Source organism: Corvus moneduloides, chromosome 16 (assembly GCF_009650955.1).
Source record: "Corvus moneduloides isolate bCorMon1 chromosome 16, bCorMon1.pri, whole genome shotgun sequence".
NCBI lineage: Eukaryota > Metazoa > Chordata > Aves > Passeriformes > Corvidae > Corvus > Corvus moneduloides.
The window spans coordinates 3,759,765-3,776,204 of NC_045491.1; the positions used below are offsets into that span (position 1 = coordinate 3,759,765).

Genomic DNA, 16,440 nt, shown 5'->3' on the forward strand with positions numbered 1-16,440 from the left:
GTGTTGCACTACTAAGATTTTAAGTCGTGTATGCTTAAAGAAATGGACCTACCAATTACTGCTTCCTGCAGATGGCTCTCATTCCAATTCAATTTCACTCATATAAAAGTAATTACTGATACCTTTTTAGGCATCATCATATTAATATATGTGTGAAGGAGGAGACAAGTTTTATTAAGGATCTAGTTTTATTATTTCAAAAATATTTCTTGTTATTCTAACTCTGGTTAGGAAGCCTTGACAGCTCCCTGGAGCTAATTGATTAATAATCATTGCCAACAGCATTTTAAATTTTAATTTTGGCTTTGGCTGACTAGTCTAAATGATTCCCTAGAGCTACGAAACTCCTCACCACTACTACGAGTATTTGGGCACTGGATGAATAGTTTGAATGTGTTTGAGGAAGTGAGTAGCGGTGTTAATTCTCCCAGATATGAATTTTATGACACAGAGAAAACATAAAAACTCCCTTTCGCGTTTCTGCCATGTCAAGAACCTAGTCTGAATGGAAGAAGATGGGTGAGCACAAAATGCCTTTTCTCAAAGCCAGAAGGAGGGTTAAGGATGGGATGCCTGGGCTTGGAGCCAGGAGTGAGGCAAGGAGTTTGGGGAGCCTGGGGGGAGCAGACTTCAGAAGCTTGGAGAAAAAGCTGTGCCTCACACTCCCTCAATGCAAGCTCACTGCAAATGAAATTTTCCCAAAATAAAGCAAATAAACCTTGCCATCTGCTTTTAGTTAAAAATATCAAGAGGTAGTTTGTTGTAATATTTATATGTGAAATGGATTATTTTAATTATTCTGGTTTTATTGGACCTGAACAGTGCCAAATTCTCCCCCAAGACAAATGGAAAAGATCAAAGTGCTTGTGTGAGGTTTTCAGTGAGGACTGAAGATGTCTCCTTACTGTCAGGATCCAGTCCTGAAGCAGACTGGTCTGTTATTAAAGACTTCTGAATCTCCCTAATATGTCTTACAAGGTTTCTAAAATTAGTATCAGATGAAATAATATATTAAAGCTGCTTAATTATTTAATCATTCAATTAGATACAATCTCTTTTGTATAATACTATGGAAAGATGAAAGCCGGATCTCAGCGATAAATATCTAATGGCTACATTTAATAAACTGTTAAGAAAATTCATTTATACTAAATTTTATTTTACTGGAAATGAGTTATTAAAAAAGGAGACATTAAATTTCCTTAACCAGGTTTGGAAATCAAGATGTTCTTTTACGGGAAAGAGAATCAGACAAAGAAATCTTAACTATTTTTACCTGAGTATTCATGGATTTAATGCGTGTAATCTAATTTTCCTCCTCTGAGGAAGCACTTTACAGTCCAGCAGTTAATTACTAATACAACTTATAGTTGTGACTACATATATGTGAAGAATTATGAGACGTTGTAACCATCCTGCTGATAAAATTATCAATAAATAAAAGCAAACTAAATTTTGGAAAAAAAAACCCCTAACAATTCACCAACAATGCACTGGAAGCCTCCTCAGGCATAAAGTCATCTGAAGTATCACCATACATCCATGGCAAAGCTGGGAATTTTTGTTCCTAGTTCTATCAGCAGCAATGAAGTGGAATAAAGCTGTTCTGATCACCTGCAGCAATACTGGCAAGGAGCCCAACTGCAAGGACATCCCAACCGTGGAAGACAGAAACCCCTCCCAAGACACCCATGGAAAGGTTTGGAATACTAATCCATTAAGCCTGCATGCCCACCAGAGACCAGTGGCCTTCAGGACTGCCTTGAGATGCCACTACAGAACAAAATCCATGCAAACTTCACTTTCAAAACAAGCAACCGAGAAAAATCCTGCAGGTCTGTTGGGAGCAGGCACTGGTACAGGGCCAAAGACAACAGAGCCTGTGCTCAGATGAGAAGAAGGTTATGTCTACTTTCCCTCATGTCACTTGTCTGAAAGGAGACCTTTGGACAGTACAGGGACTTTGGTGAGTCACAAACTTCATCACTGTTTAATTTATCACCTGAAAAATGGGGTAACATAGCACTTTCTCAAAAGCTGTCATAACGAGAATAAATAAATCAGTGTCAAAAGACTTTTCATTTATCAAAACACAGTTGTGATATGCTATCAGGAAGGGTATTATGGAAAAGCAAATTATCATTACTGTGGTGGGGAGAAGATAGAGACAGTATGGTTTTTAAAAAACATATAAAAACCCCTTTAAAGATGGGGCTGAGCAGTCAGGTATTTTTCAGTTGATCCTGTAAATGATAGATGTCAGATGAAAGGATTTGTGAATTCATGTTAATGATGTTATTAAATACAGCATTTCCATATGAGAATGTTTGAACAAAATGCCCAAGTAAATATTTTGACAGCTTTGTTTCACACTGAAAAAATGGTAGAAGTGCAAAGAGACAGAAGGTTCCAAAGTAAATCACTCTGCAGCTTTTACTGAAATATGCTTTGAGAGGTGTACTTGTGACCTTCCATAAAATTAATTCAAAGATTTAGAAAGACAAATAATTTGATTTAGAGCCATAAAGCAGGATTAGAGTTCCCTATTCTGATTTTTCTGTTAAATTTAGTCACCTTTTATGGTTATGGAAATTAGAAATCTCTTTCCTCCGCATAAACTAAATAGGACAAGGAGCAGATTCTGAAAGATGGAACAGCTACTGACTCTGACTGAGAGAAATTTAGCATGGACCTGAGCTTCCCTTGCTTTCTCCACTCAAGCCATACATTAGTGCTAATCAAAAAGAAAGCTACTCCAAAACCATTCCCTATAGAAAAGTAGTTTATGCAGGATAATATTAATAGCTAAACCATAAAATGTTTGGTTCAGGGAAAGTTGTGTTAGTCCAGCTGCTTTTCCAAAGCTCAGTTGAATGAGTTGCATCATAAGCATTTACTAATTTGGCTGGAAAATCATGCAATCATTAATGTTTCTAAAACTTACTTCTGAATGAGTTAAGAATACCCCAGAAATACTTGCAACATCTCAGAACTTCCAGGTATAACTAAGCTTAAAAGTCTTAGAAGCTGACATATCAGAATCTCCCAAACACCTATTTTGTCTCTAGAAACCAGAGCTGCTTATCCAACAAGCTGGAAATGGTAAAATACATCCAAAAATATTTTAAGTATCCAGGATCTTCACAATTCAATCCATGACTATGGAGAGGACTTGCTAGAGATTATTAGAATGAAATTATTTTACAAAGTAATTCTATCCATCTGGAGCATTTCCAGGATAGTATTACAGATAAGGTTTGTTTTCTTCCCAGAAATTATTGGTAAAAATAGCCAAGATTGGCTCTGAGCCACTTAAAAGGGGGGCTTTGTTGTTGTTCCTTCTTTTGGTTGCTGTTTTTAGAGTTGTGTAGTAAATGATACTATTATTTGTCAGCATTACCTTGAACTGACAAGTTTATCTTCAGCAGCAGCTCAAGAAGCCTTGGTGCCCACTCTGGCTCTGGAAGTCACTTAAAAATCAGCACCATGCAGTGCCTGAGCTCATTTGCAGAGAGCCACAACTTCTTAATTCAGGCTCATCTGAGTGTGAAACTGGTTACTCAGTTTCCAGACCCAAGTACTCCTGCACAGGCACCTTCCTCTGTTCAGTGCCAGTGCAGGCATCTCTTTAACCATCTGCATTGCAAAACTGGATTTGAATGGAAGAGCAGAAGACCTTTTTTTTTGGTGTGCACTCTTCACACAAAGTCTGGCTCACTCACTCTGGATAGCTGCAATATTTATAAGTGGAAAAAGACCAGATATAGATAAGGAACAGTAATCTGCATGATCTCACTAAATTAAGAGTAAGATATTCATGTGCTTCTTGCAAAGCAGTGAAATTGTTGTATTAGAACCATAAAAAGCAGCTAACCTAGCAGGAAGTTAATAACAGTTTAAAAGCAATTTCTGCACAATCTGACATCCTGTGGATGTCATGTGGGGGTTAGAAAAACACTGGCATGTCTCCAACACATATCTCCATATCACTTGCCATCAAGATACAGAAAAGTGAATCCAGAAGTCAAAGACTCTATCACAGGGAATGAAAATCATCGACTCAGGCTGCCACCAGACATCTTGATTAAACAGGCAGAAGCTGTATGGCGCTGTTACTGAGAGTGTAATGTGACAGTCCCAGAATCCTAAATGCACAGTTTGAATAATCAGATGATAATGAGAACACTGACACCTGGAAATGGGTACCATAAAGCCAACTCTGAAACAGGAGTGTGTCTGCCTTGCTGCACGCTGAAGTGGGATGAGAAACCCTGAAAAATGTATTGTGGCTATAGTGGTATATTCATGCCAACACTGTCATTAACACAAAACTCAGTAACAGTTTGAGGGGGTGAAAAAAAAAGAAAATGCTCTTATTGTTCAGAAAAGTCCATGTGAAATCTCAACATTCTATGGCTCAAAGAATCCAATGCTGTTGCCCACAAAGCAAAGCCAGAGTGACAGGGAGCAGGGAGGAATCACAGACCCTCAGTCCCTTCTGCAGGAGCTGGAAGGCAGCTCCAGTAAAACCACATTTGTTTCCAGGTGTTGCATTTCCAGAAGGATCACAGGCACAGGAATTCAAAGAAGAGCAAGAGAGCACATCAGCGTCTGGAAGGAGCAGTAACAGATGAAGGATCATGGATGTGCTGCTTCACTGGAGGGGCAGTGAGACTGAGAAACCCAACACAGCCACAAGCAGGATGTAAACACCAGGATGGGAGAAGTATTTACAAACTGTGGGGAAATACAATGGTTTAAAAAACCTTGCTTAATAGGTTTGCTGCTTCATATACCCTAGCAGCAAGCTCTGTCTTCTGCAGAAGATAATCTGCTTGAGCACGATAACGGAACAGCTCTAAGCAGCACAAAATCTGTGGAGTGAATATGCCCCCTCCACCTACCCCCACCAGAATAACTGCTGGCTAAAAATAGGAAAGGTGTGGGCATTGCAACAGAGAGCTTTGTAGAGCTTGTGAGTAATGTCAGGGCTGCTAGGGAACTGCAAACAAACTGAGGTGGCTTCATCAGATGCCACCCAGTATAACTGAAGTTACACAAAGGAGTGTAGGATAATGATAAGGTAACTCACTCTTAGTAAGCAGAGACTCCTTTACTACAAACAGAGACAGTGGCTGCCTTGAAAATGAAGATCTGCCCAACTATTAACATCAAATGGAAAACTTGCAGCCTTACAGACACACTGATTTAGGTCAAGGAGAGGAATCCCACTTAGAGGCAGGTCAGGCCTGGTAGAAATTAAAAGCCAAGCAATATAGAAACTTGGAGAAGTGCTAAAACAAATTCACTGATCTCTAGAGTATTAGGAAAAGTGCAAGCCTTTGAAATCAGATAGCAGCAAGTGCCTGCCCAAGTTCATATAAAACAGCCACAGAACAACCCCAAATGCAAATTTATCCTGTATCTGACTCTGGATTCATGAGCCTTCTTATGGAACTAATGAATATGACAAAATGACTAAAAGCATGTAGGAATAGATTAATTACATCCATAGTTAATGCTTGCCCCAGAACCTTTAAAAAGTAGTCCTGGGATTATTAAAGCAAAACTATTCCCCTTCACTATTCCCCTAATCTTTGAGGAAATGTGGCTCTTTCAAGACACCTTAAAGCCCCAGTTGTTGAAGGGAATTCAGGAACGCTGCTGTGTCTAATTACAAGGGTTTCTCTTAAGTTCACACACTATTTTTGTTACTGGCTAATTGAGATTCATCACTTGAGCAGTTCTCCAATACTTTATGAAATTCAAGGTGACTGGTGAGCTTAGATACATGCTGCACCTTCCAGTCAGGAAGCAAACTTGAACTCCATCTGGGAGAGCAGGGGAAGGAGAAATGCCACTAAATGCTAATGTTAGTTGCTATCCAACCCAAGGAGTCAGTCTCTGGAAGGAAAAAAAAAAAACCTGTGTATGTTTAGATTTCTAGTGCATCAGTTAATATCTAAAAGCTTAAACTGTTGATGGTGAAACATCAACACCAGTGCCAAGTTTGAAATGAATACAAATTTAGGCCAGCAAGCAATGAGAAGGACTAAAATTCAGAATCAACCATCAAAAGCCATCACTGACCATGGCTAAACAAGTAACCTGTAAGCAGTAAAACAACTTCAAAACATTATGAATCAACAAAGGAAACTAAATGTGACAGAAGGCTGCTCGAGGTACTTTAAAATTAGAAACCGGTTTTCAACATCAATGAGCATGGTTGTGTTTGTGCAGAAGCTCCTCCAACAGAGTCACCTGCCCCAGATGGGGTTGGATGAATGGGTTTGTGATTTCCTGAAGGGCCACCATCATCTGAGCTGTTTGGCCACAAATCTCAAAAGTTGCTGCTCGCTTTACAGCCCAGCACAAGCCTCTCCTTGTTCCTTCAAAAATCAGCAGCTTCTGAGTGAACACTGATCTACCTCTTGATTCCCTTCTCCAGACAGCCTCTGCTCCAGAAGAGTAAAAACTTGATATACTTTCTACATGTTATTTCTGTTTCTGTATCTATATAACATATGACATATATTAAAAAATACCAGACTATAAAAATAAATGCTTCCAGCAACACCCCTCAGATTTCTGTATTCTTTGAAAGGAAGAACATTTCAGCTTTAAAATCTCCCAGGCTTGGCACTGTTTGTAACAACGTTTGACTGAGGACCAAGATCTGTTTCCATTCTGCAAACCCAGCAGATAAACCACTGCCCTGGGCTGTCCAGGACTGTCAGCAGTGCTGCCACCACACTCAGCAAAAACCACCTTGGGATCTGCAGAATCAGACCATTTCCCCACGCCATGGGAAATTCTGCCTGTCTCTCACTTTTGTGTTTCTGTAACATGCCCTTGGTTTCTATTATTCTAAAAGCATCTTTTTACTTTAAAGGAACCTCTGACATTCTCTGAATCTTGCCTGAATTCAAATTAGACTTGAGAAAAATAAGATCTATATAAAGAAAAGTGACATATACTACTAGTAAGACATCAATAATTTTTTTTTAAATTGTAGTTCAGCACCCTATTTTTCAAATTTTAGCACATGATAAATAGTACTGCAAGGCTTAGGTAATTCACAGCACACATCCAGATAATTTAATCTATTATTTCTACTTCAGATAATATCAATCTTGTAATTTCACATTCTTTTAGTGAGTTCTTTTCAGATCTCTCTCTATTCCTTTGATGGGTGATGGAGAAATCCATATGTGCAGATCCATATGGCAATGAACTTTCCAAGCCAAACACAAGAACAGCAGCTTCTAGGAGAGGGTGGCTTGCCAAGACAAACAAGTTCTGCCAACATTTTAACACCACAGAAGGTCAGTCAGGTTATAATTAAACCTAATTACCATTCTCAAGAATTGCAACATCTTTTCACTTGAAGTCACCTAATACTCAGAAAAGGATGAATTTTTATTCTAGCTTTCCCAAGAAATGCAGCAATGAGACAATCCAACATTCCCTTTAAATCTGAATCATCACTTACCATCATAAAGAAACAAGGCATGTCATCATTAAAAGGAAGAGATTTGAGCACTTTATTTAGCCACTAATACTTCCTCTCTCCTGCTTTCCCCTATTCCTCTGCAGTAATCGTACAGGGTTTTTTTCTCTTCTGTTCAGTACCACTCTGGGGTTTTTCTATTATTTCACTTTCTTTTTTCCCTTTTCAGAGTTTTATAACCTTTCTGCTTCAGCTCCCTACTTTTAATCCTCTCTGTATCTTCAGATCTTCCTGTCTGCTCCGTGGGTAAGATGAGGATCTGACAGCAGTGACTTTTCTCTACCAACTGCTGCCTTGGAAGAGAACTGTGCTGGGAACCACCTGAACTCATCTCACCAAGGAAAAGATGAGATAAAAATTGGTGAAGCAAAGACTTTTTTTTCTCTCCCCCTTTCCTTTTCACACAGGCCAAGAGAAAGTGGGGGGGGGGGGGGGGGGGGGGAAACAGGAGACATTTGGCTGCTTTTCCTCCATCAGGAGTGCAAACCTGCTCATGCTCGGCCTGGTCTTGTTCAAATGAGCAAGGAGCTGAAAATCCTGGGCTGTCCAAGTCACCCAGCTCACAGGGGAGACCCTCCAGCTCCTCATGTACAGCAGCTGGGTGCTGCAGTTTGAGCTGGCATCAGCTGCTGTTGCATGTGGCCATGTCATGTGCATGGTGAAAAAAGCCTCTCCCAGCTAGGATGGCCTTCCAATAAAATGATAATTTGATCCCTCTGGAGACTGGAAAGCATTGTTTGTTTTCAGACTCAAATAACAAAACTGGAACACCGGACGACCTGCTCAGCCTGTGGCACGCTGTGCCAGCAGGGAGGACTGCAGCAGAGGGGGCACACGCTGGCAGGGCTGCCAGAGAGAGCCAGAGCCTCGATGCAGCCCTTGGAATGCAGCTCCAGCGCTGCAGGGCTGCTCTGAAAGCAGCAGGAAGAGCAGGATGCAGGGAGCAGCCCTGCCCTGCACACTGGGTGCCTTATTCCCTCCCGTCAATGCTCTCTTCATGAACTCCCCTCGACTGACAGCATGAGGCAGAGCTTTGTGAAAGTCACCTCGTGCCTCCTACAGCTGTGCTCTCCTGCTGCAAACAGCCCCCCAATTAATAAAGATGACTGTTTCAGTTATCATATGCTACATCGAGTTCCACCTGTCCTGCAGGAGATTCACGCTGCATCAGGGAATTCAGATGCCACTTCACTTACCAACACATATGTCATGTAATATAAAATGAAATAAAAGGCTTTTATTGTAGGTGGGGCAAAACACAAATCCACAGCACTCTTTTGTTTACTTCCAATTATATTAATCTCTTGCATCTATATGATTTACTTACCCACAGATTATACACGTCTGTAGCCCTGCAAATGCACATAGACTGAAATCCTTCATCCACTGAATATGCTGGAGAGCTTGCAATGTGTTTCCAGAACCTGGATTTTTGTTTCCCCTCCCTAGCTAGTATATTACTTCTCAGATTCCTTTAAATCCAGTTATTTCTTTTGCAGTCTTACTGGGTTGGAAAAAGGTCTGAGGTGTCAGAGGACTAAGCTGTTTTTCTGTAACTTACAATGGTGCAAGATGGTCCTGGCACAGTTGGGGCTAGAATGGTGACTATTGGCTGTGTTTGCTTGGCAGTTCAACATCTTACAACTATCCCTGTTAAGTCGACAAAATTCAGATTGTCTGTTGCTGAAATAATCCCTCACAACCTATTGCTGCATATACAGCCCATAGACTCTGTATTACAAGACCAAATGAAAGAGCTGCTTTTCTATTTCAAGGTAATTTGGTACAGGTTAAGTGAAACTCTTGAATCAAATTAGTTCAAATATTAGTTTGAATATAATTTCATATTCTCCCACGTAACAAGACAAAAATGAATACAGAAGTGGAATAACAAGCAAAACCTCACAGCTCGTTCCTTTACTTTCCAAACCTGAAATCCATTTTCTGGAGATCCACCACTTACAGAGCACACACACCAGAGAACAGGCTGAGCAGATGGTTCAAAGCTAACTGTCAATCCATTTGCAGTTCAAAACAGCGGTGAACTACTCCAGCTGTTTTCCAGATCAAAAATATTATTGTCATTTTGCTATCGCTGCATGCTGAGGGTTATGTAACAAAAATGCACATGTCCCTCTGCCTGGAACGCAATTAATTTCCTCCCTTCCCACTGCGAGTGGTAAATAACAATTCAGACAGTCTGGATGCTTCAGTTTTGAGCACAGGCAGGGATGCAACCCTGGAATTATTCCATCTGGTAACCCTCTATTTGTAACATGCCAGTCTTCTGGAGGTCTTACAGCCAGGGTGTATTTTGCAGTTTGGAAAAAAAATAAACATTATCTTCCTGTTTATACACGGCCTCTTACTGTCTGTGGGGTACCCTGAGTGCTTCACTGCAGTTCTTCAGTTTAACCACAGACTCTGCTTTGTGCTGGAATTTTAAGTCTTCTAATAGGTGTGCTAACTGGATGAAATAATTGCTTCCAATCAGAAATCAGCCACTATACTTGCTGTGCACTTTGGTATGCAAAAATCAGGCATTGTACACTTATTAACTTTAAAATAGTGGCAAAATCCTGTCTTAATCTACAAATATCCAAACATTCTGCAGGTGGTTAAATTCAGACTCCATAATGCTTAACCACTCCATGGAATTTGCTTATATAAAGAGAACAACTGGAAGTCCTCTGCCTAGAACAGCACACTCAAGAAACAAAACTCATTTGCTCAATGCAATCCTTTTTGCATTGTGCCTTTCATCTCTGTAAGTGCAGCTACGCCTGTGATATTTATGCAACAACCAGAAGATCTTCAGGACAGGAGCTGCCCTTCTACAAAATGCTTGCACCATACTTAACCTCCCTCTGTTGTTGAAATACAATGGGGTGATCAACTGTCCTCCAGGGTGTCAACTGAGATGAAACATTAACTTAGTACTTAACTGCAGCCAATTTCCTTTAACGTGTTATTGCTTGGTACAGCTTGTTCTGGGTTACTGGTTTACAGCTTACCTCTGTAGGCAGCACCTGCAGTGGTTTTACTGTTCTTACCTGGTTAAATAGGCCAGGGCCCGCTCAGATCCCGATGGCTTTTTGGGCTCCACCTTTTTAATGGGGATTCCAGCTTCCCTCATCAGCTGTTTCTCCTTCTTCTTGCGCTCTTTTTTTAATTTTCTTTCCAGTTTTCTCTTTTCCTCTGGAGTAAGTTCTTCCTCTTCTTCTGCAATAAGCTCTTCCTCTTCTTTTGTAGCCTGAAATAATTAACACTTAAATGAAGTGTTTACCTTTCTATAGGAAAGTGAAAAAAATACGCATAAATGTAATTAAAGGGCACAGGTAATACTCAAAACCAGAAGGTTTAGGTTTCATATTTGTACTGTTCACTGTACTTCCATCACCTCTCTGCTCTGCCCAATTCCCAGAACTGCAAATGCTGCACTCAGAGAGATCTGTCAAACTGCCCTCTACAGATGCTGCTGCTGCTCTGAGCACTACTGGAACCCGAGCACCTTCCAGCTATGTATTAAACATAATTTCTAACATTTCTTGCTGTTCGTTCTCCCACACTCAGACCTGAGGAGGGTGTGTGAACAGCAGAGGCTGTTTCACAGAGGATGGAGGGTTTGGATGTTTATTCAGCATAGACACATTTCAGTGGGAGCAGTAGGGTTTCCTTAAGATCCTCAGTTTGTTTGTTGTGTAACCACACACTTCCCTGGACTGAGAAAACCTCTGTGTGCCATGCAGAGGCTTCCTCTCGATTATGCCAAGGGCAAAGCTGTGACAACCATCACCTTCATCCAAGACCTCTTGGAGATCCTTTAGCAATCTCGAGGAAACATATGGACAATCTTCAATAAACACATAGAGATACATACCTCACAAAGGCTGACATTTCTTTAAGGTTGCAGACAGAACAGTTAATTATTCACATCTGAAACCATATTACCATAAATATATGCATCAGTATATCCCAAATGAAAATAAATATTTCACGTACAGATGAAGAGCTTAAAATAGTTTATCTGACTATAAACACTGAGTTTATCCTGGAATATCCAGTGTGAGATCACGTTGTGTAGAAGTAAAATGCTGTTCTGTAGCAAGACAGGATTCACTCCAGGCATTCCTAGATGTGTGAGGGAGGTACTTGCCAGGCAAGGTCCTTTGCTAGAGCCTGGGACATCCATGGATGGGTGAGAAAAAGTACTCTTCCTCCTCTCTCTGCTCCTCCCTCACCTGTTCAAAAAACCTGTAACTGAAACCTGAATGCACAAGATAACTGCTTTATGGCAAGATTAGTTAGAACCACTGTGTAAGTTCACAAGTTCTTAGTGTTACATTCCTTTGTGTCAGTCGAGTGTTCTCACACTCAAATCCAGACAGAGAGCTAAATAAGGTTATTCTTGCTGACATTCGACCAAAGAATGTTAAACAAGACAATACCTGAACACAATCTTACTTGCCAAAGACACCTGCTGGGCTCTAAACATTTGTTCAGTGTCAATTCACCTATCATCTGAGCTTACTCTGACTCATCTTTTCAACTTGGTGTTTTCACAGACTGAAGAAAGGTTAAGGAAGCAGAAATCAGAACAAATGGAAGTAGGACACTAAAGTGGAGTTGCTTTTTCTTGTTTAAAATACTTTTTAGCTACCTTTATGGAAAAGCCAGCATTCATTGCAAACACATGCAAAAAAAGCAACATATGTTGCATTTGTATGGAAGACATTCTGTAGTTCATGCTGAGAACAAAATAATATTTAGGGTGAAGGTAGAATTGGATTGTTACACAGGAAACAACGTTTTCATTTGAAAAGCCACCCTGGTACTTACTAAAATAACAATCCAGCCACACAAAGCCCTGGAAAACACTGAGGGTGGTCATTTATAAAGTGTTTGTAAAAGATTACTACAGCAGCTGTCCAACAGACGACACACTACAGTTAATCTTCTTTTAAAAATAATGTAATGAATTTGTTTACTTTTCTGTGAGCCATGAAGCTTTCAAATAAAGTGACTGTGGCACATCATTAGAGCCAGCCTGATAAAGGGGCCTCTGCCTCTTCATACTTACAGTAAATGCATATCTCAGTAACTCCCCTTCCCCCCACATTCCTCGCATTATCAAAAAGCTTTTTATCCTTCTCCCTGACCGCTCCATTAAAAACAAAACAAGTTGCTCCCTCCCTCTAAGTCCCAACGTAAATACCGACCCCTAACAACATTTGTTTCCAGCATGGATGGGCCGTGGGCTGTCTGACACAAGAGTATTGTTCTCCTGCAGGGCTGTCCTGGCAGGAAAGAGTCGGGATTTACAGCTGGAGGTACCTTCTGCTGGCCCACAGCATCACCCAGGGAAAGCTGGATACGTCAGGCTTCTGCCTTGGACTCCCAGCACATGTACTGACACAGTCCTTACAACAGCTCAAACACCTTCTCTAGTTTCAAATATACTTTTATCCATCCATGTTGATTTGGTTAATTTAGTAGGACGGGCCACAGTCTGTCCTAGACTGGTTTTTAACTTGAAAACCTCAGGTTTTATGTGTTTCAGAAAATGCCTACGTTTGGTGGTATAGTCCCCACTGAAGCTGAGGGTGATTTTATCACAATTTGTATTAAAAAACCCCCTTCCTCCAAACCTGGGACTTGAAAGAAGAAAACCAAGCCTCCCACTGCAGTTTAAGTCCTAGCAGTATTTATTATTTATTAATCTGTTGATGCACCTCTCCTTTCCTTAAATCAACAGCCTTAGTTTTTAATTTTGTTTTCCCAAAACCAGTGGTGTGACTGTTCTTCTGGAAGATGTTTGTGACCCATTTGGATTAAGAGTTTTAGTGTTATATCATTATTTAAACTAAAAAAAAAAAGCCCAACCAACAGGACTTCATTGTTTTGAGGTCATAAATATTCCAGGTTGTCTCCTCCTATATTTATAAAGTGACATCACAATTTGTAGCACTACAATTTAGCCTTAACTACAACATTGTAAAGTCCCTATTTGAGCATGTGAGACACTTGTTTATTGACATGATAAATTTAAACCACATGCACACAGAAAAACACAACACTTGCTTATTTGCAAAGCCTGCTGAGAGCTACCACACCACCTTGGGTTGTGGGCTTATTAGATCTCAATCTAAACAAGGTCAGGCCAGGTCAGCACACTTGAATGAATGACATTCAGAGGAGAGGCAGTGTTTTCTTGTGATTAAAGAGGTGGGAGTCTTCCACTTGGAAACTTTCCAGAAGGCCTGAAAAGGTGCTAAAAGGGATATTGCCACTGGATGCCATTTTTTGAACAAAAGCCAGACCCCCAAATCTTTCACACTTACACTCATAAAAGACCATGTCAGCTTTGCATGGGCAGGAAGATGTGAGCTCAGGCACCCTTGAGCAAATTCCCAAAGTTTGTATCATACCCCATCCATCTCCAGGCTGTGAGTGCCAGTACAGTGCCTTTCACCAGTGCCAGTCTCCAACCTTCTGAACTGCGGGTAAATATAGCAATATGCTCTAAATAGTCCAAGACATCTGACTCAAAATAGCTGGAGGCTTCAGCTGTGGCAGTTTTAGATACCATTTAAAGTTTTCCATAATTCTTTGTAATCTGGAAATATTGCACAAATTTGAAACATTTTATGAATGATCTTCAGAAGTGAGCTTACGATCATAAATGGGGAGCCAGCTCACACAGAAGGGAAACTTTTAATAGTATAAAGCAGCCCTGCTAAGCAATACAGAACAGAGAAAAATAACTAGAACTGCAAGAGAAACCAGAAAAAAAGATGCTCAGGTTCTCTTGAAGATATCTGACCCTTTTTTTCTGCTGCAACAAGAGTGGCAGAACCAAACAGGTGCAGTTTTTGAGGGCAGCTTTTGTATCTGCGTAAAAGCTTGTACTGCGAGGGGACTATGAACTGCAGTAGCTGAGCAAGCAGCACCAAGAGGGGAATAACTGCACTAATAACAGCACACTAATTGTGTTGTGCTTCCATAGAGTACTAAGTGCATTTTTAAATTTGTTTCCAGTCCTTGACAGACTCACACTTAAGTAGAACTGAAGACATCTCCTAAAGACTTCTGTTCCTCCTCCGCACTCGTCACTGCTTCAAAATTCCACGTTTGCATCCCTAGTTGTCCACTGCCAGCACAGAATAATGTTGACAGAGTCAGAAACTCTGAGGAATTGCCACAATGAACAGAATACTCATCTATTAAATTTTGCCTTTGGGATTCGTCTCTGTAGGTCTGAACTTCCTGCCTGATCGGGGTTTTGGCTCTGCTGCCAAACCTATAGAAGGAACCACAGACCAAGCCACAACACCAAATTCACTATTTATTAGAACCAGTGAATCCAGCTCCTGCAACACCAATACACTTTTATCCTTTTCTCCCAGCGCAGCACCACAAGTCTGTACAACAGCAAGGCAAGCAACAGCAGAAACTCAAAGGAATAAATAACAGTGACAAACATATAAAAAGAGCGCCACATTTTTGAACTCCAGAGAGTTCAAAATGGAGGGGAAATGGATTATATGGCTTATTTCATAGTAGGAGCATTGTATCGCCTTGTTTGTTCATGAAGCTCATGTTATTTCATAACTTTTTACATGGAAAAATGTCAAAAGGGGCTTTGTTCACTGACCAAGAGCTACTGACACATCACGTAATGGCCTCTGCTTAGGAGTAGCCTTTTGCCCCCCAAATGCCCCGTGAACGGTATCAGCATGCAAAACGTCCTGTTTCTGCCTCACACAATACATATGAACCCAGATAAATAACTGGCCATCTGCCAGCCTAAAAACAAAAAGCGGAATCTATAAACACAGTTCAAAACCCACAGAGAAGAAAGGCTGGCAGACCCTTAGACACAAGGTTTGTAAAAGAAAGATTGACAAATGATTTACTATCCAAGGCTGGCCAAAGAGCTGTGCTACAACTACAGCTAGAGCATTTGCATAGAACAGTTCATGGCCATAATGAATTTAAATAATTATTTTCTATCATTCAGCATCCTATGAAAAGAAGAAGTATGACCAGAGAGGGCATATGAAATTTCATTACCATGCAGAAAGCAAATTTTAAATGAAAAGCAACATGTAGAAGTACTCCTTAAATAATGTCTGTGGTGCTTGCAGAGGAAGTTATATACTGCTCAAAGTTATATACTGAACTTTTAGAAGTTATATACTGCTCAAAGAAAAAGATAAAATTTTTCATAAAAGCTAGGTGGTTTTAGAATTTCAACTCCTTGCAAGAAAAACACTGGCAACAATTTATATTAAGCTGATTTGGAAAGCTTTCTGTAGATTCAACCCAGGCAGAGAAGCCTCAAACAAGTTCTGCAGGAAACCAGATTTAAGTAAGAACAGCATTTTTATCTTTCTGCTCCAGGAAAGGATTCTTTTTGTGGTCATGTAAATGTTGTTGGTTTTTGTTGTTTAAAAAGCCTCCTTGTGTATACAGCTATTGTATCTCAGGAACACAAGTGATCAGGTAGCACCCTAAATTTGCAGCTGTAATTTAGAATAGATGCAGCTTGATGAGCTTGAAATGTGGTTTAATTTACAACTGTGTGATCTTTGCAGTCTCAGATTTACAGCCAACTGTAAAGAACATATAAAATGTTATCATTAGCAACTGCTGAATAAGAAGGAATTGAACAATTTACTAAATTACATGAAAGCATTTACAGGCACACAGAATACACAACTTAAAGAATGCAGCTTGTTGAATTCCACTTTACAGACTGTTACTCCTATAAAGTACCTACTCCTGTGCTGTGGCAGATTAAGTTCTAAGGCATAAATTAGGATCGTATTGTATTTCTCATTTTTCTCCACCAGTATCACAGCCCTGAGTACAACAGAAATACTTGAGACAACTGCAAGCTTGGGGAATGCAGTTTTGCTTCATTTGCA

The 16,440-nt window shown here is 40.3% G+C and overlaps 1 protein-coding gene across 1 annotated transcript in view; it reads right to left on the reverse strand.

Moving 5' to 3' along the window:
- The window catches only part of C16H7orf50 (chromosome 16 C7orf50 homolog), a 35,072-nt gene that overhangs the window by 18,024 nt on the left and 608 nt on the right, over positions 1–16,440 (reverse strand). Inside the window, exon 2 of the mRNA XM_032125640.1 lies at positions 10,564–10,763. Within this exon, the coding sequence (XP_031981531.1) occupies positions 10,564–10,763 (200 nt within the window). The remainder of the gene's footprint in view (positions 1–10,563; positions 10,764–16,440) is intronic.